A 26,358-nucleotide genomic window follows, 5' to 3' on the forward strand; every position below is an offset into this window, starting at 1 on the left:
GAATTTTTTATTTGATCAGATCTTTTTTTTTCAATGCTCAGTTTAATGAATTGTTCAAATTTCTTTCAACTGTTTATTCTTTGAGAATAATAGCACATTTGTGGCTAGTAGAAGCTGTTCAAGAATATCAGAAGTGATGCAAATATTTATTTGCAAGTATCTTATCTTGGTATTCGTTTGTTTTTGTGGCAGTTGTCAGTTATAAATTTGATACTTTTTGATATCCTTTGCGTTATCACTATCAAAAATTTAATTGATGGTTTTGTTAATTGTTTTTTTTATTATTTTAACGCGATAAGCTGTAAATACGGGGTTGTTTCGAACGTATTTTGAAGAAACATGGTGCTCATTAAAGCTCAGCCAGCGTTAGTTGCTTGTTGGTTGGCTTTGTTTGATCTGCAAAGCAAACGCTCCTGTAAGGCTTTGTTGACTGTGTATTCGTTTGTTCTACAGTTTCGACGGCTGTCTTCTTCACTTCATTATTTGATTAAATTCACTGACTGCCACATTAATGCGGAATATAGTTGCGGTTTTTTCTTTCCTTGCCCGCAACGTTTATCCAACTAGGAGTAATCGTCCACTTGCGAAAACATTCTCATAAATTAGAATGCTTGGATGGATTAGTTAAAGGAAAAAAACAGCTATATATTGTGACGTAAAAGTTTCGGCATATTACTTCACTACAACGTGCTGTTGTCAGATTTCATTTGGGAAAATGAAAATTGCCAAGCAGTGAGTGCTCAGTTTCGATTGACCGCTTCCTTGGAACTGCTATTGCCATTGTCTCATCTCAACTTGGTCGTAAGCACTGAAATTGTCTGCTATGCGGAAAATTTATCTATAAGAAGTGCCGTTCTTGTGCTCTTGTTGCCAAATTGTACATACATACAACACTAGCGTAAAGATCAACTTTGTCCTCAGCGATTTGCAATCGGATGTTTGGGTTCAATTTTTGCTTCTTTGCTTTCTGCATTACGGTCGCTGTTGCCCCCTGGAAGACCTGCTTTTCTGATGAAAATTTCTGTGGTAAACTGCTGTTTTTACAGTAACTTTTCCATGTTCCGTTTCAAGGCAATTAGTTCCAACTGTCGACTTAATTTAAACGTTCTTTTTATTAAAAAATATTCTTTAGTTGTTTTTTTATTCAACTCAATTATTGCAATTTGTGATTTATTGTAAACAAGTATTCAAGTTGATTGGAAATTGCAGAAAGTGTTCACATCCGCACGCGCCTACTTAGATTAGTGCTCTTTACTTGAATTTCGAACAAGCAGTGATATGAAAATTTCAGTATTTACTTTGGGATATAATTTTCGAAAAGCATTCTTGATGACGAATGAGAGAAAATCGAAGTAAATTCTTCTCTCATAAAAGTGCTCTGAAATGGCAAAAGCACTTTTATAATATATTGCTAAATCCTGAAAATCCTAAAATTATATCGTATGCAAGATAAGTTAGTTTTTATTGTTTGAAGTTATTTATCTGCACTGTCCAGCAAAGAAACTTTAAAAACGCTTTTGAAAGAACTAAAATTGCTGTTTCATACTGAATTGAAGATTTAAATAGCTGTCGATTTGGGGTTTTTAATGCTATGTCGATGATATCTATTGTATATACCGGAAGAAAACGAATGAATGCTTGCACACTTTACATCTCATGCCATGAAAGTGTAAAATATTGACCACATATCAGTTATGACGTTTTAAATTGAGTGTGTGAGTATATTTGAATTGCATGACGTATCGATTCTGATGTTCTTTTTGGTATATTTGATTTTGGCAATTAGTTTGCATTATGCTAATTAGTTATTGGCTATCTGTCCGTCATTGGTGCTAGTTTTACAAGATTACGTAAATAGCAGTACAATTGATAGCATATGCACAGCGATGAAACTGATCTCAAAAGACAAGAGAGTGGATTTCCATTTGTTTAATGAATTAAGTGATCCAATTTTGTTACGTTACACAGAATTTTTATTTTCGATTGTAGTTTGTTCCGGTACGGAAAATGGTCTGAATAAGCTAGAAGTGCACGAGAAGAAGGTGGAACGTTTGCGGATGATGTATGCCAATTGTACTGTTGTTCATGGAAATTTGGAGATTACTTACTTGACTCCTGATGACTTGAAAGACGCTGGCATTTCAGATCTGCATTTCTTAAATGATATTGTTGAAGTAAGCTCGTTTTGTGTTCATTTTGCTTCCAATTGGAGACGTATGTGAATTATTTTTCTTTTGCAGGTTACTGGCTATGTTTTGATAGCACATAATTCGATCCTAAATTTCTCTCTTCCATCACTTCAAATTATTTGGGGTGATAAAAAATTTCGCCCAACTTCAGATCAAATGGTTTCTCAATTTGGATTGTTGGTTCTTAATAATGCTTTCAGCACGTTTGATCTTTCAAATTTGAGAGGTATGTAAAATTTTTTGAAATGTTAATGGTCTACTGAAACTGCTACTGCTTGATATTATTTGACAATTTGCTTTATTGAAAAGCAAATCTCCGTGCATATCCTTTGTGAATTATTATTCAAGTGACGTTATTTAGCAATTCACGATGGCTCTGTTGGGATTCAAATGAATCATCGTATGTGTCATTGGAAAACGATAGATTTTCGTCAGTTGCTTGGTGACAACTATGAAAAGAGGTTAATAATCAGGGATAGTTATGGAGATTGCTACGCAGGTACAGCTCACTGACTACGAGCTTTTTCTTTGCTTATTTTTTCTTTTTTTACATGAACGTTTGTTTGTTTAGATGCAGTCTGCGACAGCAGTTGCGTGCATTGTTGGGGTTCAGAGAAGCGTCACTGCCAAAAAAGTATATGAAACTTTTTATTAATATTCCGCTGCTGAATTATTAATTTACTCAAATATTTACTGGTTCAGTTTATCGAAACAACTGTGCACCACAGTGTAGCAGTGGGATGTGTTATGACGTTGAGAGTCCACAATTTTGCTGCCATCCAGAATGTGCAGCTGGATGCTTTGGTCCATCAGATTCGGAGTGTTATGTATGTTATAAGTTTGGTGATTTTGTGATGCGTTTATGTTTACGTTTCTGTTTTTTTCTTGTTTTTCAGGGCTGCAGTACAATGAGGGACAACGGAAAATGTGTCGACAAATGCCCCACACCAGAATTGTACGATCCTATTACAACACAGTATGTGAAAAATCCAGACGGCAAATACGCGTTTAATCGTGATTGTGTGACTACTTGTCCAGGTATGGTAGTCAGGTATGGAATTGATAAGTTTATAAATCAAAGAAAATTTTATAGCTCACATGGTTGTTTACAAAGATGGGTGTGTTTCTCGTTGTCCAGAAAATTTTACTGCTGATGAAGGAGACAATGTTTGTCGTCCTTGCCAAGGGGCATGTCCCAAAAGTAGATTTTAATTTCAACGTCTGATTATTATTATTATTATTAATTTATTACCTTTAAGCCTGTATTATTGAGCAACATGTTAACTCATTGAATATCAAAGATTTCATTGGTTGTACAAAAGTGGATGGAGTAATTGAAATTCGGAAAGATACTTTTATCGGGGGTGCTTTGCTACAACCAAATGGAACGTATGTCAATGAGACAGTTTAATTATATTTGTATTTTTTCAAATTTATATATTTTATAGATTTATTCCTTATGATCCAATGACGCCGGCACAATTGGAAGCACTGTCTAGCGTTCGTCAAGTGACACATTACGTACTTGTTCAGACGGAAAAGCTAAAATCGTTGAACTTTTTGAGAAATTTGCAAAAAATCGAAGGTCGAAAACTGTTTGAGTAAGCAGAATCTGTTTGTGTTTTTTTAACGAAGCTGTTCATCCTGTTACTGCTGATTCAGTTCCAAATACGCATTGTATATTACACATTCGTTTTCGCTGCAACAGTTGGGTACAATTTCGCTGACATCGATACTAAATGGGGAGATTTACATTGCCAGTAATTTTGATCTTTGCTACATTCATAATATACCATGGAACAAATTGATTGCATCGACACATAGTGTTGCGAAAGTTCGAAAAAATCGAGAAGAAGATGTTTGCGGTAAAATTGAATAACAGCTATTTCATATCAGTGTCAAGTATCAATAATAATAATACTAATGTGATTATTGGTTTTTGCTCAGAAGCCGAAGGTCGTACGTGTGACGTGTCGTGCGATTTGAGTCAGGGCTGTTGGGGACCTGGCTCAGAGATGTGCTTTGAATGCTTGCATTGGCGCCTTGGCAACGTGTGCGTTGATGATTGCTCATCTGACGGGTAAATGTTACATTTATCTTGCCATTTAAATTTCTTTTCATTCACTGGAATTCTTTTCAGCGAATATCAAGCAGCACCCAAACAATGTGCACTATGTCATCCAGAGTGCATCTCTTGCACAGGACCAGTATGGATGGATTTCGATATTTCATATTTCATGTACTAGTCAAATTTTTTACAGGGTTCGAGAAATTGTACAAAATGTCGCCACGTTAGCCTAGATGGTGAATGCATTCGCAGTTGTCCACAGGAAACTCATTTTGAAAATCCAGCAACTCACGTCTGTGAACCTTGCCATGCCAACTGTTACAGCTATGGGTAGAGTGGTTTCGTTTTTTATTTTTTCGCTAAAAGTTTACGTGAAATTGATATTTTTTTCCCAGATGCACTGGTTCTGGAAATTTTGTTGGTATTGCTGGTTGCAATCGTTGCAAATACGGAGTATTTGACGAAGATACCCAATCTATAGTAAATCTATTACACCAGCATTGTAAGCTCAAGTTTTTCTTATCACTTTTTATGTTGTAGACACGCTGTTTGCGTGAATTGTCTGCTGAGCGACTTTGTTCAGAATTTCCAGATTTGGAAAACTATTACTGGACTGTGCCGCTGTCTACTAAAATTCAAACAGAAGTTGCCCATGCTGTAAGCATATATATATATATATATATATAAAAGAAATTTACAAGCTTATGTGTCAATTACAACATTACGAATAATAATAATTATTATTATTATTGTTAGGTGTGCATGAAATGTCACCCAGCTTGTAAAAGCTGTTATGGATACGGTGTTGATTTCGTGCATTACGGTTGCGACTGTTTGAACTACACTTATCGAGAAACTCCAACAAGTTCTGTTTGCGTTCTGCAGTGTCCCAAGTAGAATTTTACAGCAATTTATATTCACTTATGTCGCCTACAATTTGCTCTTCTTATCATTTTAGAAATACATTCATTCGTCCAGCTCTGGATTCTGGTCGTGCTGACGAATGTATACCTTGTGATTCACAATGCGACGGATGTATTGGACCAACTTCAACCGATTGCGTTGAATGTGTCACTTATAAAGATTATCTGTCAGATACAGACAGGGTACGTGATGTGGTGCGAGTATGGAATATTTGCGTGAATATGATTTTCGTAATTTTCAGTTCAACTGTACGAACGTTTGTCCAGCCGATAGACCGTACATCTCTGCCGACAGATTGTGCACGGATATTAATATGGACGAAGTTATCTATGAAAAGTATAAAATTAATATTGTTGAAAATTACGAATGAAATAAAAATGGAATTTTCAAGGAATAAAAGAATGCAAACTATTGTCATCAGCGCAGTGGTTGCAGCATTGTTTCTTGGTTTTGTCGTCTTTCTAATTCTTATACTCTTCATGAAGCGTAAAGCGTCGTTGTTGGCTCACCTGGAAGAACCAGATCCGAAATTGGAGATCAACTCTGAAGCTTGTCCCAATTTGACACGCTTGTTGCTAATTCGAGAGAGTGAGCTTAAAAGGGGCGGCATTTTGGGCTATGGAGCTTTCGGTGCCGTGTACAAAGTGAGAAGCGTTTGTCGTGAGTGGAAAGAAAATTCTTCAAATAAACGGGTATTTTTTGTTCACCGTAGGGTGTTTGGATTCCACAAAAAGAAAAAGTCAAAGTTCCCGTGGCAATCAAAGTATTGCACGAAGCGAATGCGGCTGCCCAGCAGGAAACACTGGAAGAAGCCCGCATTATGGCCAGCGTTTCCCATACGTATTTAGTTCGACTGATTGGTGTTTGCGTGGGACAGCAGATGATGCTTGTGACACCGTTGATGCCTTTGGGCAACCTTTTGGATTATGTGCAAGAGAACAAGTCGAAAATCGGTTCGGCTGCTTTGATTCGTTGGTCTTCCCAAATAGCAGGCGTGCGTATTACAGATTTTTCTATTTCTTTTTTTTTGGTTTTTCTTTTCTGCTTCATTTCATTTTTTTTCTCTTTTCGATTTAAGGGAATGTGTTATCTTGAAGAACACCGACTTGTCCATCGAGATTTGGCTGCGCGAAATGTTCTCGTGAAAACCCCTTATCACGTTCGAATAACTGATTTCGGTTTGGCTAAACTGCTCGAATATGGCCAAGAAGAGATTAAAATATTCGAAGGAAAAGTATGCGATCATTTGAACACTTCAATCAATCAGTGGAGTTTTATTGATTTGAAATGTAGATGCCCATTAAATGGCTTGCCTTGGAATGTATCCAATATCGACGATACACCCACAAATCCGACGTTTGGGCATTTGGTAATTTTATATATGAGTTATCTTTATTTTTTTCATTTTTTTTCACTCCCAAATGTTGAATTAGGTGTTACATTGTGGGAATTGTTCACTTTTGGTGAAAAGCCATACAAAGACGTGCCGTTGCATGATATCCCTCGTCTATTGGAGAACGGTGAACGCCTTCCTCAACCAAAAATTGCTACTTTGGATATGTACATGCTCTTAATCAGATGTATGTTGTTGTTTGATTGGAACTTTTTTTTTGTTCATTCAATCAAAATTTATACAATTTTATCTCAATTTAACGCAATCAAGTGCGAAAATTGCAATGTTCTTTAAAAGCACAAAATACAGTGAAACTTGCTTTCATTTTTCTACGCTTTAGAGCTTTCATTTCAGATTTTTGGCAGGTTAATTTTACTGTCAATAATAGCATTCTATTATACATGTATATATCTAGAATTACTAATTTAAATTTGCCTTAGGTTGGATGGTTGATGCTGATGCACGTCCGTCTTTTAAAGAATTGCGAGAATCGTTTCTAAAAATGGCCAAAGATCCTGGTCGTTTCTTAGTAGTCGAGGTGAGTTGTAAATTCGTTGCGTAAAAATATTTTTAGTTTAAATTTAAATTAAAAAAAATAAAAATTTAGGGCGATGCTCTGTTGCGCCTTCCGACTTATACACCGCAAGATCAGCAGCAAATGATCCGTCAGTTAATTGACGATCCGGACGTCATAGATCCTGAGGATTACTTTTCTGCGCCTACAGCGTCCCCTCTAGTATCACCAGTTACACCTACTAAACCAGTAAGAAATAGCTGTTTTTTTAAATGTTTCTGCAACAATTAAAAGCTTTTTCAGCTGATTGATGATGTTGAGATGAGACTTGCTTGCGCTCCACCGCACAGGCATGCAGGTTCTGTTAGCCAGCGTTACGCGTCTGATCCTGTAAAAAGTAAATTTCATCTTTGATCATAATATAACAACTGCACTAATTTTTCGAAAGTTTCTCATTGCAACTGTACTATGGCGGCTGGCTGTCGTTATAGGCAAACTTTTGGACAATTCATCGCTGTCTACTGATCAAGACAACTACTTAATTCCTGACTCGCAGCAGCCACAAAGACAAAGTTTCATCCACGAAGACGATGGGGTTTTTGTCAATTATTCTCCAATGCCAGCGTATAATGGGTACAAAGTTGGTAAGCTTCTTACATTTTACAAAATAAATACTTGACAAAGCCAAAGGGAACTTTTTCCCAGGGAATCACGTGTATTATAACGATTTTCCGCCGGAAAAGTCGGGCATATGTTTGGAAAACTTTGAATACATGCAAGGTGGCAACGGTGGCGCAATTTATACGAACACTTGTCCTGTCGATTGCAACGCAGACTCTGTCCAAACGGAAACTGTCGTATGAATTGTTGGTTGTTTCACTGATGCAACATTTTCCACAAAGCTCAGCATTATCGATCTGTTCGGCTTTTTCTTGTCGGCCCTAGTTAGTTAGCGCTTGCGCTAAACGCTTTTGCTGGTCAAACGCTTTAAAAAAATCTTTTTTTTTGTTTCAATTAACAGAAACATTTTCAGCATTATTAATTAGTTAGCTAGTTGTTCAGTTGACTTGCCGGCAGTTTTTTTTTCCAAATATTCACATTATGCTTGCAATGTAAAGTGTATTTATTCTATTATTGATGTTTTTTGTTGAAACTGGCACGTTTCATATCTGGCAATGAACACTTTGTCCATGATCACAGTGAAACAGTGCTTCTGTGGCCATTTTCTAATGAAAATTTGTTGTACATTATTCTATTTCAGTTGTTATTCATGTTTCATCTTTGACATTGTTGTAAAGCAATTTTTGTTGATTGTTTAGAAGAAAAAAAACAGCTTTTTAGCTTTGTTCATACATAAAGTTTATACGTAAAATTTCTCGAAATAAAAAACTGTTCCTCTTTCTGTTTATAACTGAAATATTTTCTCATGTTGTATAATAGCAACTGGAAATATTTATTTGGCTTCTGAAATATAATCCGCTCTGATAAAGAAAGAGCAAGCAAGAATGCTTGGATGTCCATTCATGGATCGTTAAACTTTAACTTCAATTTATTACAGGTAATGATGAACATGAACAATGGACAATGAATGGAATACAATGTGATTGATGTTGAAAGAGAAAATTGTGGGTTTTGAAAAAAAGTTTTGAATCGCATGCTTACTAAATTTCACCAGATGTATATAAATCGATTATTCCACATTTGCTTTGTCACCCGTGTTGTTTCGGCACTTTTCAGACAATCGGATGTCTGCTGTCGTGAATGCTCGGCGCTTGGAGCATGATTAAGCATGTACCACTGATAAAAGTAAGCGAAAATGTCCACAAGAAAAGGCGATCCAGTACGTTTGCAATGTAACGCCAGTCATCTTTGACCTAAACGAATTGTCAAAGATGCAAAAAAGAAAGCTACACTGAATGAATGCAGGATGTGTTGAAAAGGGGGGACGTACTTCATCTTCGGCGGCTTTTTTCCGAAAATGGTTAGCGATGAAGCATGTACTTCTGACAGCGCTTGCAATTGCCGCATTCTCCTCCTCGTCGAACCACGTCTGCTGAGGACTTGTGGACGATGAACTCTGACCGGCCACTTCGGCCGTTTTGCCCAACTTTGGCAACACGGTCATCATGATCACATTTTCGCTTTGGTTGAGCTCGAACGGCGGCGCTTTGTCTGCAGTTGCAACCGACAACGGCTCCGGTTCTGGCCTGCGCATCATCAGCAACTTTGGTAAAAAATCCAAAAACAAATACCGAATCCAGACGGAAAATCGATGCGTTGCCGGCAAACGATAGTGGACATTCAACGTGAACACCGTGACCGCGATGCTCAGAGTGACCATCACCATTGTGAAAAGCAAATACTTGCCTATTAGCGGTATTATTAGGCTGGTGCTGGGGATGATTTCCACCAACAAGTTGAAGAACATGGTCAGGCAGATGAGAATCGACACGCTCAGCGACACTTTCTCCCCCGAATCGCTTGGCAAATAGAACACCAGAATGGTCAAGAAGGAAATTCCAATGCAAGGAATTATCAGATTTACACTGTAAAACAGAGTGCGACGGCGAAGATAGATCTGAAATTGACGAAACATCATCCAATCAGATCAGATCAGATCAGATTAAATCAAATGTTGGCAATTGATTCAATATTAATCATGCAAAGTGTCAGTGATCAGCAATCATTTCAGCAAATTACAACAACAAATCAACCATACGTAAAATGTGATGTCAATGTACGGAGCTCGACAACATTCGTATCGTTCTTCGTGTCGCTTCACTGGAACTGCCATAACATCCCATTCTGTCGACGGCAGAAAATCCGAAAGATCCACTCCATTAGGAACGATCCAAACTAGACGTCCATTTTCCCTCGTTATTTGAACGTCGTCTTTGTCATAATGGATGAGATCCACTTCGAAACCGTCGTACGTCCAAGAACCTGACAGTCAAGCAAAAGTAAGTGAACGAACGAACGCTTTTGATTGCTTTTTTTTTAAAAAAAATTTAAACTTCAAATATCGAACATTTTGAAACATTTACCAAATTTTAAATCGCAAAGTTGCTCGTCGAAAGGAAACCATTCTATATCAATGGGGCACATGCTTTTGTAAATAGCCGGCGGTTCCCATACAACTGTTCCATTGTAATAAACAGCCGCTTTTGTCACAGCACTGACTTGATAATTTCCGTCTGCGCTGAAAAATGATCCATTTGTTGTTGTTGCTTTTATTTTAACGGATCTATTGCAGTTTTCATTTCTTTTTACTTGTTGTAAAGTACAACGTTTGGTGTCCAGAGTTGATCAGCAGGAACGTAAAGAACATCCACCCCTCCGTAGTCGTTTGGATCCCAGTTAATATTACTGTCCGTCCAGACCTTGAAAAATACTCTTAACCCAAGGGAAACGTGCAAAATGTTCATTTTTTAAAATAAATAAATAAATTAATTAATTAATTAATTAAAATGCCAACTAGTTCAGCTAATGAAAATAAACAATCCTTACTTGTTTTATCCAGATGTTGGTAGTGATAATTTGATTTTTTTCATGCTATAAAAGTATGAAGAAAAAATCTTTCGATGTTTTTCTTTTAATATTTTGCTTATTGAAAAACTGTTTACCACATCCAACAGTTGGGATAGGCGTAGTTTAACTTTCACTGTTACGGCATCGCTCGTGTTTTGCACTGGGCGTAGCAGCTTGTTGTATCCGGTTAAAATGTCTTGAAAAAGACGACGCGCATGTTCGCTTCTGCTGCATGTGACGACATCTATATTTGGCAAAAGAATATTCATCGGATAAAGAAAGAGTTACTGTTGAAAGTTAAGTTGTTAAGCTGAAAGTCAGTTTCATACATAAAGTTATCATAAATAAGGTGGATGCATTAGATTTATTATTATTTGGTTTGTTAGCTTTCTGCAAATTTTGAAATAAAATTGAAAATATATGAAACCATAAAATACACATTTGTTGTTCTCCAAAAGTTATAATACAACAAGTGAAATAGTACGTTAAATGGCATCGCGTTTTGTTTCAGCTAACTCGTCACGGAAATTTCATTTTCTCAATGTGCTATTGATTCGAACGGATATAGTCATTTTTAAGATCAAAGCGTTGAATAAAATAGCGCTAGCTGTCAGTATTATTGGCTTTCAACTTGAAACAATATTGGTTAAAATTTCACATCGACACATAAATTTCATATTTAAAATAAAAATAACTTTTACCTTTCAACAAAATAACGCTTAATAGCAGCAAGAGAGTGGGTATGTGGTGAGGGAAATTGGAGGAGAATTTTTTACTTTTAACAAACGGCCACATAGGAAAAAGAAACAACCAATTTAATCAATGCAGCAGATATTTATATGAAAATCACGGTTGATTGTTGAGTTGGCTTAGAAGAAATGACGTGCAAAAAGAAAGTATCCTCAATCTCAACGAGCGTCACTCTACTAGTAGTAGTAGTAGTAGTATTAGAAGACGGCAGGCCAGTAGACACACACACACACAATGCACTCACTCACTGCTTTCATCTTTTTCTTCTTCTTCTGGTCTCAGCTGTTCACTTTCTTCATTCAATATTTCCAACTGACATGCTTTAGCTCGCTTCGCTCGCTAATGTCGCTTAATATATCAAATTCAGGCATCCGCTGAAGCGAACTAGCAGCACTGCTAGCTATCGTTTAACTGCCCGCGTCCACTCGTCGAAAATAATTCAACCCATAAGTTGTCGAACTGAACGTCCAATAATTTTCCGACACAGGCAGCAATGCTTTTTGCCAACCAAAATTGTCATAATGCTTTCTTCTGCTTGCGCTGATAGATGGCAGTTGACAGAACCGACTGAAAATTACACTGACACGATCAATCAGTCAATATATGCATATACCCTTATATATATGCATATATATTACGTTTAAACAAATCTCATTGTAGAGCTTTTTAACAATCGAAGCAACTTTGATCTGACAGCTAGCTCATTCATAAATCAAAATAATCAATCCATTCATAAAGCCATGCCAATTAGTATTTAAAAAACAATCTCATTTAAATTTGTTGACTTTAAAATTTAAATATATAAATAATACTTTGCATTTTATTCATTTCATGTTTAATAATAACTTAATAACAATAATTTTTATTCATTTATTTGTTATGCTTCAACTAAACCTACTTAATATACGGTATATAAAATTTTCATTTATTTTGCTTGAAACAAATTAAAATAACAATTGTCGATTTAATGCAATCGATTTTCTTATCAGTATGCTTGGTTGATGTTCCATAACAGAAATTTGCATTTGAAAGCAAGAAAGATTATATTTTGTTCTTGATCTTCATAAATTGAAATTTTTCAACGATATACGCCCACGTTGCAGTTCATTTTATCTTCACATTGTAACTTTTGTAAAATGCTCTTAGTACACAGCATGTTAGCAGATTCAGATTTTTATTATTAACGCAAATTAGCTCACCTTGTTCATTTTTATCTGCACATTCAAGCATTGCAATGCTTATTATTTGTATATTTCAGTTGTAATATATATACATTGTGCTGAAGTTGTATTCAAATTGAACATATGAATGATAGATGTTAGAAAAGTTAAAAATAAAAAAAATGGCAAATATGTATCTGTAGGCTTTGAGTTAATTTTTCATTGTTGAATAAATTGGAACTGATTTTATAACTTTTCATATCATCAGAATCATGTAGCTGCTTCTCTTCGCGCGTCACAAAGTCCCTGACACAGAGAGGGAAACGTTTCGTTTGTTGTAACACGACGAACATATTGAACACTAATTAACTGTGGCGTGATCTGAATTTATATCGGCTTGCGCACAACTTTATGCAAATTGAAATCATTGTTGCTTGCAATATAAGAACAGTGGGCGATATAAGCATTAGCTGTTGGTCATAAAAATTTTCCACTTGATGGATGGTATTTTCAATACTACCAGATGGCTGAAGTTCAGCTTAATTGTTGAGTATTGCAATGGAATGATTGATACGTAGGTCTTTTAGTGGATATTGAGAAGATAAATGGAAATCTGTAACGGCAATTGCCGAAATGATTTCTTTTGAAGTCATTATGCGACAAATGGTCAAATTATCAATATTAATTCAAAGTTCAATTCATTTGAGATTTCTTTTATTGCACCTGAGTGGTATGTGAAATTTATGAAAAATTGTTGCAAATTATGAACTTCTCTTTTCTTTGATTCATGAAAGAAATGAGGCGTTTAATAGTGTGGTAATAGTCGGTGGGAAATGTTCTGATAAATTTGTGGAAAATAATAATTGCATGATATAAATAAGGCAAAGAAAATTGAACAAACTTTTTTCAGTCAACTTCTTTCATGAAAAGGAGGTTAGTCGTTAGTTGGGTTGGTGATGGCATATTATTTGGTGAAGTTTGCGTTGAAATGACTTTTTACTATATTTAAAATGTGCTAAGCGATCTTGTAATTAAAGTAATTTGTTTTTCTGCAAAGCAGCCGACAGCCGTGGCCAAGCTATTTCTTTCGCTAAACAGCGCGGTTATTTTGGTGCAATGACCTTAGCACAGCTTTCAAGCTTTGCGAAGACGCTAATTTTTCCCCAATATTATCGATGATGGCCAGTTTTCCATTTCTCATTTTAGTTCTTTTTGATTGATTAATTTTGATTTGTTCAGTTGCACGTTTGAGAATGAAAAAATCTCTGCTAGACCTGTTTCAGCGTATTTGAATGGCCATTTTTAACAGGATCCCCGTTGTGTAGTGTTCGTTTGAAAATTCCGAAATCAGTTGGACGTTCATTTGGAAATGGCAAATTTTAGCGTTCAAGCTTGTTAAGAAAACTCTCTCTCTCTCTCCCTTTTTCTCTTTCTTCTCTTTTTCACATCATACTATTCCATCATACATCAAACTAGTCTAATATGAAACAGTACTTTTCAATTATTTCATTAATTAAACATGTATGATAAATATTCTTCTCTTCTAATCGTATATTGCTTTCAACTCGAAAACATTAATTACATAATCGAATTGTTATTAAATAAGGAAAATAATATTGACAATATGAACGTTTTGCATCTAATGGAATTCATGTAATTAAATGGCAATGCTATACCAAGTGCAAATGCTTGGTTTCAGCTGTTTTCAAAATATAACACGAATACAGTTCTTTTTGCACAGTAAAAGCAATTCGAATTTTCCATGGAACACAGTTTAAATGAGATCACGAGTAAAAGTTTTATAATGGAAAAAGTTTTTCTCAACTTGAATATTTGTACAATGAATAATATATATAGTGCACCAGTAGTAATGCTTTGAATGTTAAAAATAGCAACAATTTCGCATAGTTGTAATAAACATTAATTTTTGAATAAGTATAAGTATAGAATATGATAAAATTTAAAAAAATACAACTGAACAAGTGTTTGTCAATATAAAATAGCCAATAAATATTAGAAAGATCACGTTAACCAATGAGGATGCCTATGGTAGCTTTGTATCCAATAAGATGCAAGTTACCGCAGTTTCATCTGGACTTTTTACCACCGTTTGGCGAAGCGCTGCGCGTGTAATTTTTTTTGTTATATTTTATGTGGAATTGGTGCTTTCTGTGATAATTTCTGCTTCTGTCGTGCAGCTGGTAGTTCATTTTCTTCTTCGAATTTTTGTTGTAAAAATTGTAAATCTGAAGAAATTCAATATCAATTTGAAATGAAAAAGCAATATGGAAATTTCAAAATTGAATGAAACTGTCGAATTTGACAAATTTTCATATTTAAAGAAGAAAAAGAAGAAGAATTCAAATTTTTCAATTGAATCTTTAGTTGGATCATCGGAAAGTAATGCGCCAGCACCACCACCACCACCACCACCAGCAACAAGCAGTGCTGTATTGGCGTCAAATTTTGCATCTTCTGCAAATGAAGTTGACCCGGTCGTGGATATGATTTCCGGTGTGAATAATTTATTCTGGATGCACAGCAGTCATTTGTTACCTTTGCAAATGTCCATTGAGCATAAGGTTGATTTGCGAAACTTCCAAATGTTGCAACGCGATACAGCCGGTTTAGCCTTTTTGCAACCTGAAGAATCGTCTTGCATGTTTTCTTCGTCAGATGTGCTATCGCTTCCACTTAGTCAGAAGAACGAACTTCCATTTTCGTTCATGGTCAACAGTGCAGAGCAAAGTGGACTGAACAGCAACTGGTCACATCAGTGGACAAATATGTTAAAGCACACGAATCCGTTCATTTTGCAGCAGTGCAGTAAGTATATATGCATATATACAACAGTATATATGTGCCTGTATTAGTTATTTGTTATAATTGTGTAAAATTTATATGCGTATAAATGGAAGTTTAAAAAAGAATGAAACATTTGAAAAGTATAATTACTAATGTTAATGGAAATGCAATGTTTTATATTGTTCTTTTCTTATGATCAAATTCATCAAAAACTGTAATAAAATAAAATGTCATTCTTTGCAAAAGCATTCTCCAAATTCTTTTTAAGCAAAAGCATTATTTATAGAATGATCATAAAAATGTTTCCAATTTGAAAAGTTTTCAATTGTCATTGTGTATTTTGCGTAAAAAGCACAATAATAATAATAATAATAATATCATTCGATGAGCTGCATAATTATTTTCCACGCTTTATCTCTAATATCTTCTTCTCCAATATAATTAGATCCACTTGGAATATATTTAAAAAGAAAAAAATTTTCTACTATCCTATCAGAGAGCTTGTTGGATTGTGAATTGAAAGTTGAAATTGAATCATTTAACACTTGGTCAGAAACTTGTTACTTGAACAACTGCAGCATACAGCAATCTAGAAGAGTGATCAGCAAACAAAATTCCCGTTGTGATTTTTGAAAATAACAAGTGATTTAGTTTAAGTGAAAAGTCATTTAGCCGCAATAAAAGCGCGTTCAGAAGCTGCGTCATTGACGAAAGATGAGTAGGAGACAGCTGAGCCTTTTGTTTGCCTGTTTTCAGACCTGTTCTTCGATGGCAGTAGATTGTCCACCTCTAATCACGTCAGGACTGCCCATTGGAATCTTCTTGGAACAATTCATCTTCTTCCTCAATTCTCAATTCTACCCTGCTCAGAAAGCACAAAATCAAAGAATTCCATTTTCTATTTTAGTATTATTCTTCAATCAGGAAACAGGTTCCACGTTGTGTAGTACAAGCTTAACGTGGAGGAACCTTTTGTAAGGTGGAACATATACATATACATATACATATACATATATATATACATATATATATTAGTTTATATGGAATAGTTCAAATCTGGAGAACAAAGCAAAATTAAAATATTATTAATTTAAAGTAGAAGAAAATACAATTATCAAATCATTTAAGAGAAAAGAAAGTAATTTATGCAACTGTGAAAACGGTTCAAGGAAAGGCAAACTGTTAAGAAGAATAGGAGAGAAAGAAAAAAAGCAAGATAAATGAGCTACGCGGGGTTTCTCTTTCACCTGTTGTAAAATTGTGATCATTCAAGACAGCCTATTTTCTAGTTTAGCAAAAAACATATTTTTTAATTAACACCGAAGAATAATATCCAATGAAATTGAACAATTAATTCTGAAAATCATCTACAGTATGCCAATTTGAACAGTCGATCATTATTGTGATACTTGTACTTTTGTAGCAAACTACAAAAATGAAACTTGTTCAATAAAATCATTTAATTAATTGTTGTAAAAATGTGATAATCTTTTTTTTTCAAAATTTAGATTCCAAAATATCTTTCAATGTCAATTCATTGCTTCATCAGTTTCCCAAACCGAAGCGCAATCGAACCGCATTCATGCCTTATCAGCTTGTTGAATTGGAACGTGCTTTTGAAGTGAATCATTACGTGGTTGGATGTGAAAGGAAAGAGTTGGCAAGACGATTGAAATTGTCCGAAACGCAGGTAATAATAGATAAACAAATTTGTCTGCATTTTATTTAAAATGACGATGAGAACTTTCCTTTATGTTCGCATCTTTTCCTACTTGGCAGAATAATTTCCAAATGAGGCTCATTTTACCGAGAAGTATTTATTTCAGTAAATATTGTTTGATTGTAATTCAAAACTTGGGCGATAATAATAATAATAATAATAATAATGATAATGGTTATAATGATAATAATGTGAACTTGAACAGAGCAGCGGACAGGACGTGAAAAATTTTTCCCCAGTGTTGACCACCATCACCAGCGTGGATCAATTTTCATCACGTGCACAATTATTGTTTTAATATTCATCAACAGATAAGATAAGATAAAAAATAAAATATATCGTGTTCAATCAATTAAGAGTTGTGATTGAATTTAATAACTGGTTTTACTTGATCTGCTTTTAGTTGAAACATGCTGAGCAAATATTGTCACAGTGCATTCGTTCAATAATGGCTGTGTGGATTGTATTGCAATGATAATATTCAATTGACGAAAGCACTTTGTTTTTGAATTTAATGGCTCTTTACTACAATATCTATATAGAGTAACTTTACCCTGTTCTTTGAAGAAGAACAATTTCCATTTCGTGATATAATCAAATTACCACGCTGATGATACCGATAATCTACCCCTTTCCATTTGCTCATCCATCTCTGTATAAAAGCATTGAACAACACATCAGATAGAGTAGTAGCAGCTTTAGTTTGGTTTTTGTTCACCGATTTTTGACAAATGATAATTTCCACATTTTGCAAATTCAAATTTCAAACGTTAAACAAAGTTGTCAAACGTTTCAAGTGAATAAACATTAATTCCAATTGAAACAAACGTCAGTCAAAGTTAAATGTGTTTCAAAGAGCTTCAATTTGGCTCTTTGCAAAAGGTTTATTATACGTTTAAGAATTTTTCAAATTACCAGTTGAGATCATTAAATGAAAATGCAACTTTTGCACGCTTGATTCGAATGAGCAATATTTTTCACTTTTCAAACCTTGGAAAGTAATTTTAAAATATAATAAGAAACACGTTGTCTAAGTTCTGTTGCATTTAAATTTGATTTCAATTTTCATATTTAACATTATTATTAGTATTATGGAAATTAATTCATTATTGTTGTTGTTGTGTAGGTGAAAGTTTGGTTCCAGAATCGTCGAACGAAACACAAAAGAGTGAAATCAGAAGAATTGGCGTGCAGCAAAGTACCATCGTTGGAAAATAGCCCTCCGTTGGAATCTCCAGTAGAGCAGCAGGAGAACGTTTCAGTTTCAGTGCAATTGCCGATGTAGCATTCACTATACAAAAATTGAAACAAAAGCAATGCAAATTTTTCTACAAAGATTGTAATGAACTGGGGCAATATACAACATGCTCGCAAGCGTGTATCCATCTCGTATGATACAAATGTTGTTCACATTTCAAATGGGCACACTTTTTTTGTTTTTCTTTTAGCTTGTGAGATATTTTGCTGTTCAATGGAAATTGATATATTTCGTAAATTTAGTATGATTGAATTCCTTTTTTGGTTTCCTCTACTACACTGTGACTTATTAGTAGATTCATCATATTTCAAGCTTGGTTTTTTTTCATTGAAAATGTTATTTAATTTTATTTATACAGAACAATTTCTCTGAATAAAAATCATTTTACTGTTTGTAGAATTTTCTGATTAATTTTATTCTACCTGAATTGTTTTTGAAATCTACAGTATTCAGCAATGTATGCAATCTGTGAAGATTGTTGCAAGGCTGTTTGTTTTATTCGTTTAGTATTAATTGTTTGCAAAGTGCTTCCCTTGTTCAGATGTCAATTCATTCTATGCTTATGTAAATTAATTGCATTCGTGTCATCATCCATCACTACCACCAGCAACAGAGTCGTCATCATCAATCAGTGCAGGTAAATAAGTTTTTACTTCTTTCGTTTTTTGTTAGCGAAAAAATATATATGCAGACGTGTAAATTGATTTATCGTGAAGCAATTTAAATTTTTATTCATGATCAATTGAATTTTGTACATTTTTTTCACCATATAATCACAATTTTCAATCAAGCAATAGTTGATTGAAAAGTTAAAGCAATTTGCGGTAGTGTTTATATTGTTCCAACGAACATTTCTGTTCAATTCTGTTTAATGCAAATTTTCCGCATTTGATGCACAAGGGTTATTCGATCAAAGCAAACAATAGCTCTTAGCTTGCTTGATAAAGAGAGCAATTGATTATTTTTTACCTAGCTGCTTGCCGATCAAATGTCGCGCGTTATCAATAATATATTGATTAAACGAGCGTTTTTTTCCTTTTAAATGGTAACAATCAAACTTTACACATTCTTCTCTGCATAAATCGTAAAATGTTTATTCAGAAAAAAAGAAAATTTGGAGCAAATTTAACAACCACGTTCAGAGCAAGGAATGTGCTAGCTAATGAATAAATAAATAGAAACAAACGTCATGTGCAATTAATTGATTTGTGAATTTTTGTCTTTCTTGAAATTCATAACCAAACCGTTTAAAATCAAAAAAGTTAATGCGTCGTATTCGCCTTTATACGAGTTGAGTTTTTCTCGTTGGAATATAAGTTTGTGTTCAATCAGAGGCTGCTGCATCAGCAGCAACGTGTACCGTTAGCTTGGCGGAAGGCGTGGCCAACAGACGACGCAGGATGTCGATTAAATTGTCCACACCTCGCAGGTATCCTTTGTCAGGCCCGTGGTGAGGCGGATCATTTTCAAAACAGACCGAGGTAGAATGACCGAAATCAATCATACGAACATCGATGAAAGAATCCTCGAAAAGTGGACAGAATTATTATTTGCATAAAAACAGAAATGATTCATTGATAAAATGTACCTGGTTGGCATAAGCGTGACCTTCGTAAATCACCAGCAATGAGCTTGAGTAGAAGCGATAGCCGTTCGATTCGAGCAAAATCTAAATATTGGACATGCAGGTTCAACTGTGAATCACACCGATGCAACAATGACTCACCTGACGAATGGTGTTCAACTTTTCAATCAAGCATTCGATAAGATCTGTTCGAAAATTAACTCCATTATGAAAAAATCGTTCAATCACTTTTATCAAGCCTTGAACAGTCAAAGATCGGCCATAATATTTATCATAACACTTGTATGTGTCTGTCACCTGCGACAGCACCTAAAAAATTTCTTCTTTTTTTAAAAAATATTTTCCACCGCAAATGTGCATCAAACCGTTATTTCATCTTTGATAATTCATTACAGTGTAAACTTACCTGCATTCCATTCATGCGAACGCCGAGTTTCGAAGATGTCGACTCGAGACATTTTTTCGTTTGCCTTTTTCGTTTATTCTCTGAAGCGTCATCCCCATAATGTCTGGTGCCCATTTTCAAATCCAATACACACGGGCAACGATAATGATAAGTCAAATTTTCCAACAACAGAAAGCCTAGAAAAAAAGTTAAAAAATATATATATATATATTTCCAATATTGAAAAAATGAATTTTCCTTCTTACGGTGCTTCTGTTGACCAAGTAGGCGCATCTTGGCCAGGTAGGATGTCTGGCACTGAATTGCCCACGGATTCTGTTGGTAATATTTAGAGACAACTTCAACGCTCTGGAAAACGGGCTTTGAAGCACAATCCAACGTCAAATTTTCACCTCCGACTCTAATTCTGATCAAAGCACAGAAATTAATCCACATTAACACATGCACACCTCAAACACGATGCCGCCGCAAATTATAATTACCAAAGAGTTGAATTTTAAAAATTAATTTTACTACGCTTTCAACTAGCCATATTCTCTGCTCCTGATTCCAAATTCAACAACAATAACATCTATGCACACAGTGCTAGTGAAAGAATTAATAGAAGAGGAAAAAATTTTTATTACTTGGATATCCAAGAAGTTGTGTTGCAATCATACTGACTGCTGCCCAGCTGAGCAGATGGAAAAGCAGCGGCGGTGATGTAGCCAATTCCATGCTCGTCTACTGACGCTTCTATCATACCTGAAAATTGTGACATGCCCGTTGAACAACAAGTTTGAAAAATGGATTCTCAGCCTTGACTAACCGCGAAATTCTGGGACAAATGGTGCAAGTTTGCGCGAAATATTCAAGTAAAACTGATGTTCTCTTTTTGTATACTGCTTGCAAAGCGTACTCTCACCCACTTGCAAAAGACTGCAATGACCACTCACCTGAAAGAAATTTATGTTCAATTATTTCATGCTTGGTTGCTTTTTCAAGTTGCATATATGCATGCGTAAATGTGCATAATTTGCATTAATTGAAAGATTGAGTTGGTTGAAATTAACACTTCATTTCAATAAAATCATCGGTGCAATTAATTTACATTGGGAAGACTGGTCATCATGTGCGTCATTGCTGTTCAATAATTCAAACAGCAAGCCATTAGGAGATGTGTGAATCGATAAAAAAAGAACAGATAATACGAAAACCGAAACACAAGCAAAATTTGATTTTAATCGACAAACATTTTACTACGAAATTTTTCCAACACTTTTTGAGCAATGATAATTTTCAACAGAAAATTAGTGCTATATTGAACTTTGAAAATAAATGGTTAATATATATATATATATGCTTTTGCAATACAAATACCTGATGGGAAAATGGTCTGAGAAAAATGAAACCATCAGTTTCACAATTGTTCGACGATGGATTTTCACTGGAACCACATGCTAGCCTTTGGACAAACTGTGCCATCGCTATACGATCGTTTTGCAAAACGCGCTATCATTACACCTGGAACTGAAATTCACAGATTCGTAAAATCGAAGTTAAAAGCAATGACGTTCAGCCACGAATAAAAATGCACACGCTTATTCACGCTTTTATTGTCGTTCAACGATGACGCACGTCTGCGTAAACATGGGCGTTTCAAGACAAAAATTTGCCCAATTGTTTTTCGTTGGAAAATGTCTTTCCAAATTTTGCCACTCCTCTTTGAGAATTTCAACTTTTTGATCAATCCAAATATGGCAGTAGAAGGGAAAAAATCCCACGCCGACAAACGCTGAATATGCAAAATCGATTCTAGGCAAAAAGCAGCAAGCCAAAACAATCGGTTGAGCACGATTTTTACAGCTGCAATTCAGCTAACGTCAATTGCATCATCTTTGCAGCTACAGCATCATTAAGATGATCATGTACTAATTTGATGTCGGATGAAGAACGCATGCAAATCTGTTGATTGAACAAAAAAAAATAAAATTTGGCAATTCAATTAAATATTTTTAAAATTTTTAAAATAAAAAATTGAAATTATTTACTGAATTATTTGTTTTCTTGCTTTGCATCTTCTGTTTTGAACTTTCAACAATTTCACCTTCTTGCTTCACCTAATTATCAAGTAAAATTTTATTTTTATCGTAAAATTAACTAATTTTGAAAATTTCTTCTTTTCTTGTAAATTTAATAACTAGAAATATTTTTTATTTATTTATTTATTGGTCGATAATTTCGTGCAAAAGTAAAATGTTGATAATTTATTTCAAAAATTTGCATTAATTATATGTTTCTTTTTATTTCACGTTTGTTATTTATTTATAAACAAATTGTGCAGCTCTACAAATAAACGTGACCATCTTTGCAAATTACCGTATTACTATAGTTGCGGCGGCAGATACAGACAGCCGTGTGTTTGAAAATTTACGTGCGTATTTTGAGACCATTTTTCTTTTATCGAATCTGCGAAATGTGACAATACTTAAAATAAGTACGTTGAGCAGTTTGTGTTTTTATTTTTTTAATTTCTTGCATTCTATTCTGGTGGACTTTTATTAACGTGCATGTTTTACTCGCTGTGGCTGTCGATAAAGCTGAAATTTTATTTTATGTATAGGCATATCTGTGTGGGAGGAGTTTTATTTTATTGAAATTTATTCATTTGCACAGTTTATTAGATGCTGCTGTTGCTAATCACAAGGTGCTGGTTTGTCAATTGGCGATGAAGAACAAATAAATCGTTTTTGCGATTAACCAAAATGTAGAAATTCACATTGATCAGTGGTGATGAAAACAGTTTATTGTTATTCTAGCAGCTCTGGGTGATTAATGTTTATTCGTTTTTTTTTTTATTTTAGCTCGTCTCGGATTGTTTGATTCCAATTCCAACAACAATCAAAATGTGCATTGGAGCATTTCCTCCACAAATGTGGAAATGAAATGACAATTGTTCAACACGTGCTGTGTATAAATATTATTTATAATATTTCTATTGGGCGTGTGATAATTGTCTTTTTCTCATTTCAATGCGTTAAGGAAAGTATATATTTGTGGCAAGATATGCGCACGAAGACGGCAAATTTTCAATAGTCGAATAATTCGGCGAACACGTCGAATGAAATTGATCAGGTGCGAATGTTTTATTTGATATTTTGCGTGTAATTTTTGAAATCTGAGTGAATATTGACTTTCAAATGATTTTAAGTTAAGCTCTTGTTGTTATGAGGTGAATTTCTAAAGTTTTATGAATTCCAATTTATGCAAAAATGTAAAAATTTTTTCATCAATTATTTGCATATGACAGTACATTTTCTTGTCATTATTGTTAAGAAAATTAGTAGTTGGTACGGTACAGGGTTGTTGTCACTGTTATGATGGCATTGTAATCTTAGAATTGCAAAAAAAGTAGTGAAAGAATATAATTTTGTTCAAGTGGAGCGCTTTTGCAGCGCAATTTTATTACCTGAAATTCCTTTATTGTAAAGCACATACTACTGTATGTCGTTCCAACATTTCCTACGATGTACGTCATGTGTGTTGATTTTTTTCAACCGTTTTCTATTGTAAATTTACATATTTCTCTAATTATAAATGATTGTTATATTTGATATTGTACTGTTTATTCACTTTGTACAGCTGGTTGCATTTACTTTGTATAGATTTGGAAGTAAATAATGATTTCCATTTCATCATTACTGTTATTAATTTTTTCGAACTCTTCTTCTTCTTCTTCTTCTTGTTCTTCTTCAATCATCTGCATTATTTGTCAAGCTAGAATCACAGAGATTATTTTTCAAAGCAACGGAAAAATACAAATTTGAATATTTTTTTTCCTTTTGATTTCGATACTTCCTGTTTGATTGAATTGTGCTGTGACTATTATTGACGAATTGGTCGCCGTGTTGTTTGCTTGACTCAATTGAACAGGCTGTTCAAATTATGTCGCCGCTTATATGTATATATATATATAATTTCTGTTGTCGTGGCAGTTTTACCGTTGTTTTGTAGTTGGTCTGCTGTTGCTTGAAACTGATTTATTTTTTTTTCTTAATTTTTATTCTCATCTCTGAATACTACCGTCGTTAGGGGGGGGGCAGTGTTGAAAAAGTTGGAAATTATTGTCTTCTTTGAAAATATTTATTTTTGAATATTATTCATCTTGTTGATTTTTATTGCAGGAACGTGCTGTTTATTTTGTAAATTATGGTGTAATACATAGTTGGATGAAGATGGGAATTTCGAATTGCAGTTCGCGTCTGTTGGAAAGCGATTTAATAAAGGCACTGTTGGCCGGCATTTTGTATTACCCGACATCACTCGCGTTGACGTTCTACCAGCAATGGGTTATAAAACAGGTGCTTGATTTTGTTCACTAGTGTTTCTCGTCTGAGTTGAATTTATTATTAGAGCTGCTACCTGGTAATCGTGCATACTGTAATCAGTTTGTTTTAGTATGGTGAAGCAAGCATGAGCAATTATTATAATAATTTTTTTGTTTTTCTACCAACAATGTAGACAAATCGAAAAAGAATCTTTTGTACATATTTTTGCTTGAAAAAATGCATAGCAAGTGTACAATTATCGATGGTATAAGTGGAATTTGTTGTTGTTAATTTAGGCATTCCAATTTCCTTTGTTCATCGTACTTTGGCATTATTTTTTGAAATTTTTTGTCGCCTGGTTTTATCGAGCAATCTACGCTTGCATTTACCGCAAAAAGCGGGTTCTACTCCAGTGGTCGAAGTACGCCACTGCAGCCGGCATTGCTGGCGTCAGCGCATCGTTGGATATTGGCCTGTCGAATTGGAGCTTCGAATACACCAGCATATCTCTGTACGGTTTCGTTTGTTCGTCGTTGTTCAGCTTAATTTTATGCTTAAGGTTTGAATTTTCAGTTATACAATGGGCAAATCGTCGACGATCATTTTCATCCTCCTTGCAGCCGTTGCGTTGTCGTTGGAGAAATGTGTACGTGTGTGTGTGTGTGTGTGTGCATGGGATGTTTTGTTGTCTGATGAAAATTGTTTCATCCCATTGCGTTCTATATTTCAGAATGCATCAACAGTGAGTGTGGTCTGCTTGATAGCGGTTGGGGTGTTTTTTGTCAATTACAAATCCACCCAGTTCAGTTGGACTGGCTTTTTTCTGATCCAAGGCGCTTCGATGTGCGGTGGTTTGCGTTGGGCTGCATCGCAGAAGCTTTTGCAAAAAGAAATTCTCGGTAAAATAATTATCCATTTGAAAATCATTTACTATTATTTATTATTGTTATTTAACGTTATTTTTTGACAAAGGATTGTCGAATCCGTTCGACATGATCTACCACGTTCAACCTTGGATGGTTGTTGGTATTTTGCCTTTGTTCTTTGCATTCGAAGGTGATTTTGTAGTTTTGTAGTTATATGTGCATGTGTTTTTCGCTTTTTTTGTTCACCATTCAGCTCGAGATTTGGCGTTAATTTCGACAACTGCTTACGGTTCTAAGCCTAGTTCCGTACTTCGACTCAGCGCGTTGGTTCTAATTGGAGGTTTGCTAGCTACACTGATGGAAGTGTTCGAATATCTTTTACTCTTGTACACGTCTAGTTTAACACTGAGTGTCTGTTCAGTTGGTAAGGTAAATCGACTAGATACCCACCCGTACAAATTGATTGATTTTTAATTATACTCGATTGGTTGATTTCTCTTTTTAGGAACTTGTCACACTGTTGCTTGCATATCGCTATCGAAATGATCGCATGTCGTTGGTGAATACGTTCGGTTTGGCCATGTGCATTTTTGGTACCGCGTTGCATGTGACAATGCGCACTAAACGATTACGGGATCCAAAAGCGCCCCAACTGACTCGGCCCACTGTCGTTTATACAGAACTGCGTGACCGTCAGTATGCAGCATTATCCGAAGCGTCTTCTACTGATTCAGAAGAATTTTGAAAATCCACGTCACTTTTAATAAATAACAAAGGTGAGAGATATTAATGCATGAACAATAAACAAAGTGAGAGACACAGGGGGGGGGGGGAGGAATATATTATATGTGGATATATATATTTATATATATATGTATGTATGTA

At 34.8% G+C, this 26,358-nt stretch overlaps 5 protein-coding genes across 5 annotated transcripts; 3 read left to right on the forward strand and 2 right to left on the reverse strand.

The window, feature by feature from the left end:
* The first annotated feature begins 1,886 nt into the window (after positions 1-1,886).
* Positions 1,887-7,951, forward strand: Tsp_08674 (putative kinase domain protein). The gene is made up of 17 exons (XM_003373899.1): positions 1,887-2,174; positions 2,241-2,415; positions 2,551-2,688; positions 2,892-3,016; positions 3,086-3,227; positions 4,137-4,269; positions 4,330-4,428; positions 4,653-4,759; positions 5,236-5,363; positions 5,423-5,517; positions 5,573-5,825; positions 5,894-6,175; positions 6,260-6,761; positions 7,015-7,112; positions 7,392-7,485; positions 7,580-7,732; positions 7,794-7,951. Exons 1-17 carry the CDS (start codon positions 1,887-1,889, stop codon positions 7,949-7,951), a joined length of 2,970 nt encoding a protein of 989 aa, XP_003373947.1.
* An 805-nt stretch (positions 7,952-8,756) lies between these two features.
* Positions 8,757-10,885, reverse strand: Tsp_08675 (acetylcholine receptor subunit alpha-type unc-63). Its single transcript, XM_003373900.1, has 7 exons — positions 10,712-10,885; positions 10,359-10,468; positions 10,133-10,287; positions 9,808-10,031; positions 9,341-9,568; positions 9,040-9,312; positions 8,757-8,885 (listed from the first exon to the last, which is right to left on the reverse strand). The coding sequence occupies exons 1-7, from the start codon at positions 10,883-10,885 to the stop codon at positions 8,757-8,759; spliced, it is 1,293 nt and encodes a 430-aa protein (XP_003373948.1).
* Positions 10,886-14,811: 3,926 nt separating this feature from the next.
* Tsp_08676 (putative homeobox domain protein) lies at positions 14,812-18,697 on the forward strand. The gene is made up of 3 exons (XM_003373901.1): positions 14,812-15,352; positions 16,840-17,021; positions 18,178-18,697. The coding sequence occupies exons 1-3, from the start codon at positions 14,812-14,814 to the stop codon at positions 18,334-18,336; spliced, it is 882 nt and encodes a 293-aa protein (XP_003373949.1). The 3' UTR covers positions 18,337-18,697.
* A 936-nt stretch (positions 18,698-19,633) lies between these two features.
* Positions 19,634-21,764, reverse strand: Tsp_08677 (inositol hexaphosphate kinase 1). The gene is made up of 8 exons (XM_003373902.1): positions 21,660-21,764; positions 21,109-21,235; positions 20,927-21,044; positions 20,546-20,706; positions 20,301-20,476; positions 20,036-20,203; positions 19,898-19,978; positions 19,634-19,834 (listed from the first exon to the last, which is right to left on the reverse strand). The coding sequence occupies exons 1-8, from the start codon at positions 21,762-21,764 to the stop codon at positions 19,634-19,636; spliced, it is 1,137 nt and encodes a 378-aa protein (XP_003373950.1).
* A 2,460-nt stretch (positions 21,765-24,224) lies between these two features.
* Tsp_08678 (solute carrier family 35 member C2) lies at positions 24,225-26,218 on the forward strand. Its single transcript, XM_003373903.1, has 7 exons — positions 24,225-24,281; positions 24,464-24,628; positions 24,977-25,128; positions 25,181-25,506; positions 25,580-25,663; positions 25,727-25,902; positions 25,979-26,218. The coding sequence occupies exons 1-7, from the start codon at positions 24,225-24,227 to the stop codon at positions 26,216-26,218; spliced, it is 1,200 nt and encodes a 399-aa protein (XP_003373951.1).
* Positions 26,219-26,358: the final 140 nt, after the last annotated feature.

This window comes from Trichinella spiralis, assembly GCF_000181795.1.
Source record: "Trichinella spiralis strain ISS 195 chromosome Unknown Scfld6, whole genome shotgun sequence".
NCBI lineage: Eukaryota > Metazoa > Nematoda > Enoplea > Trichinellida > Trichinellidae > Trichinella > Trichinella spiralis.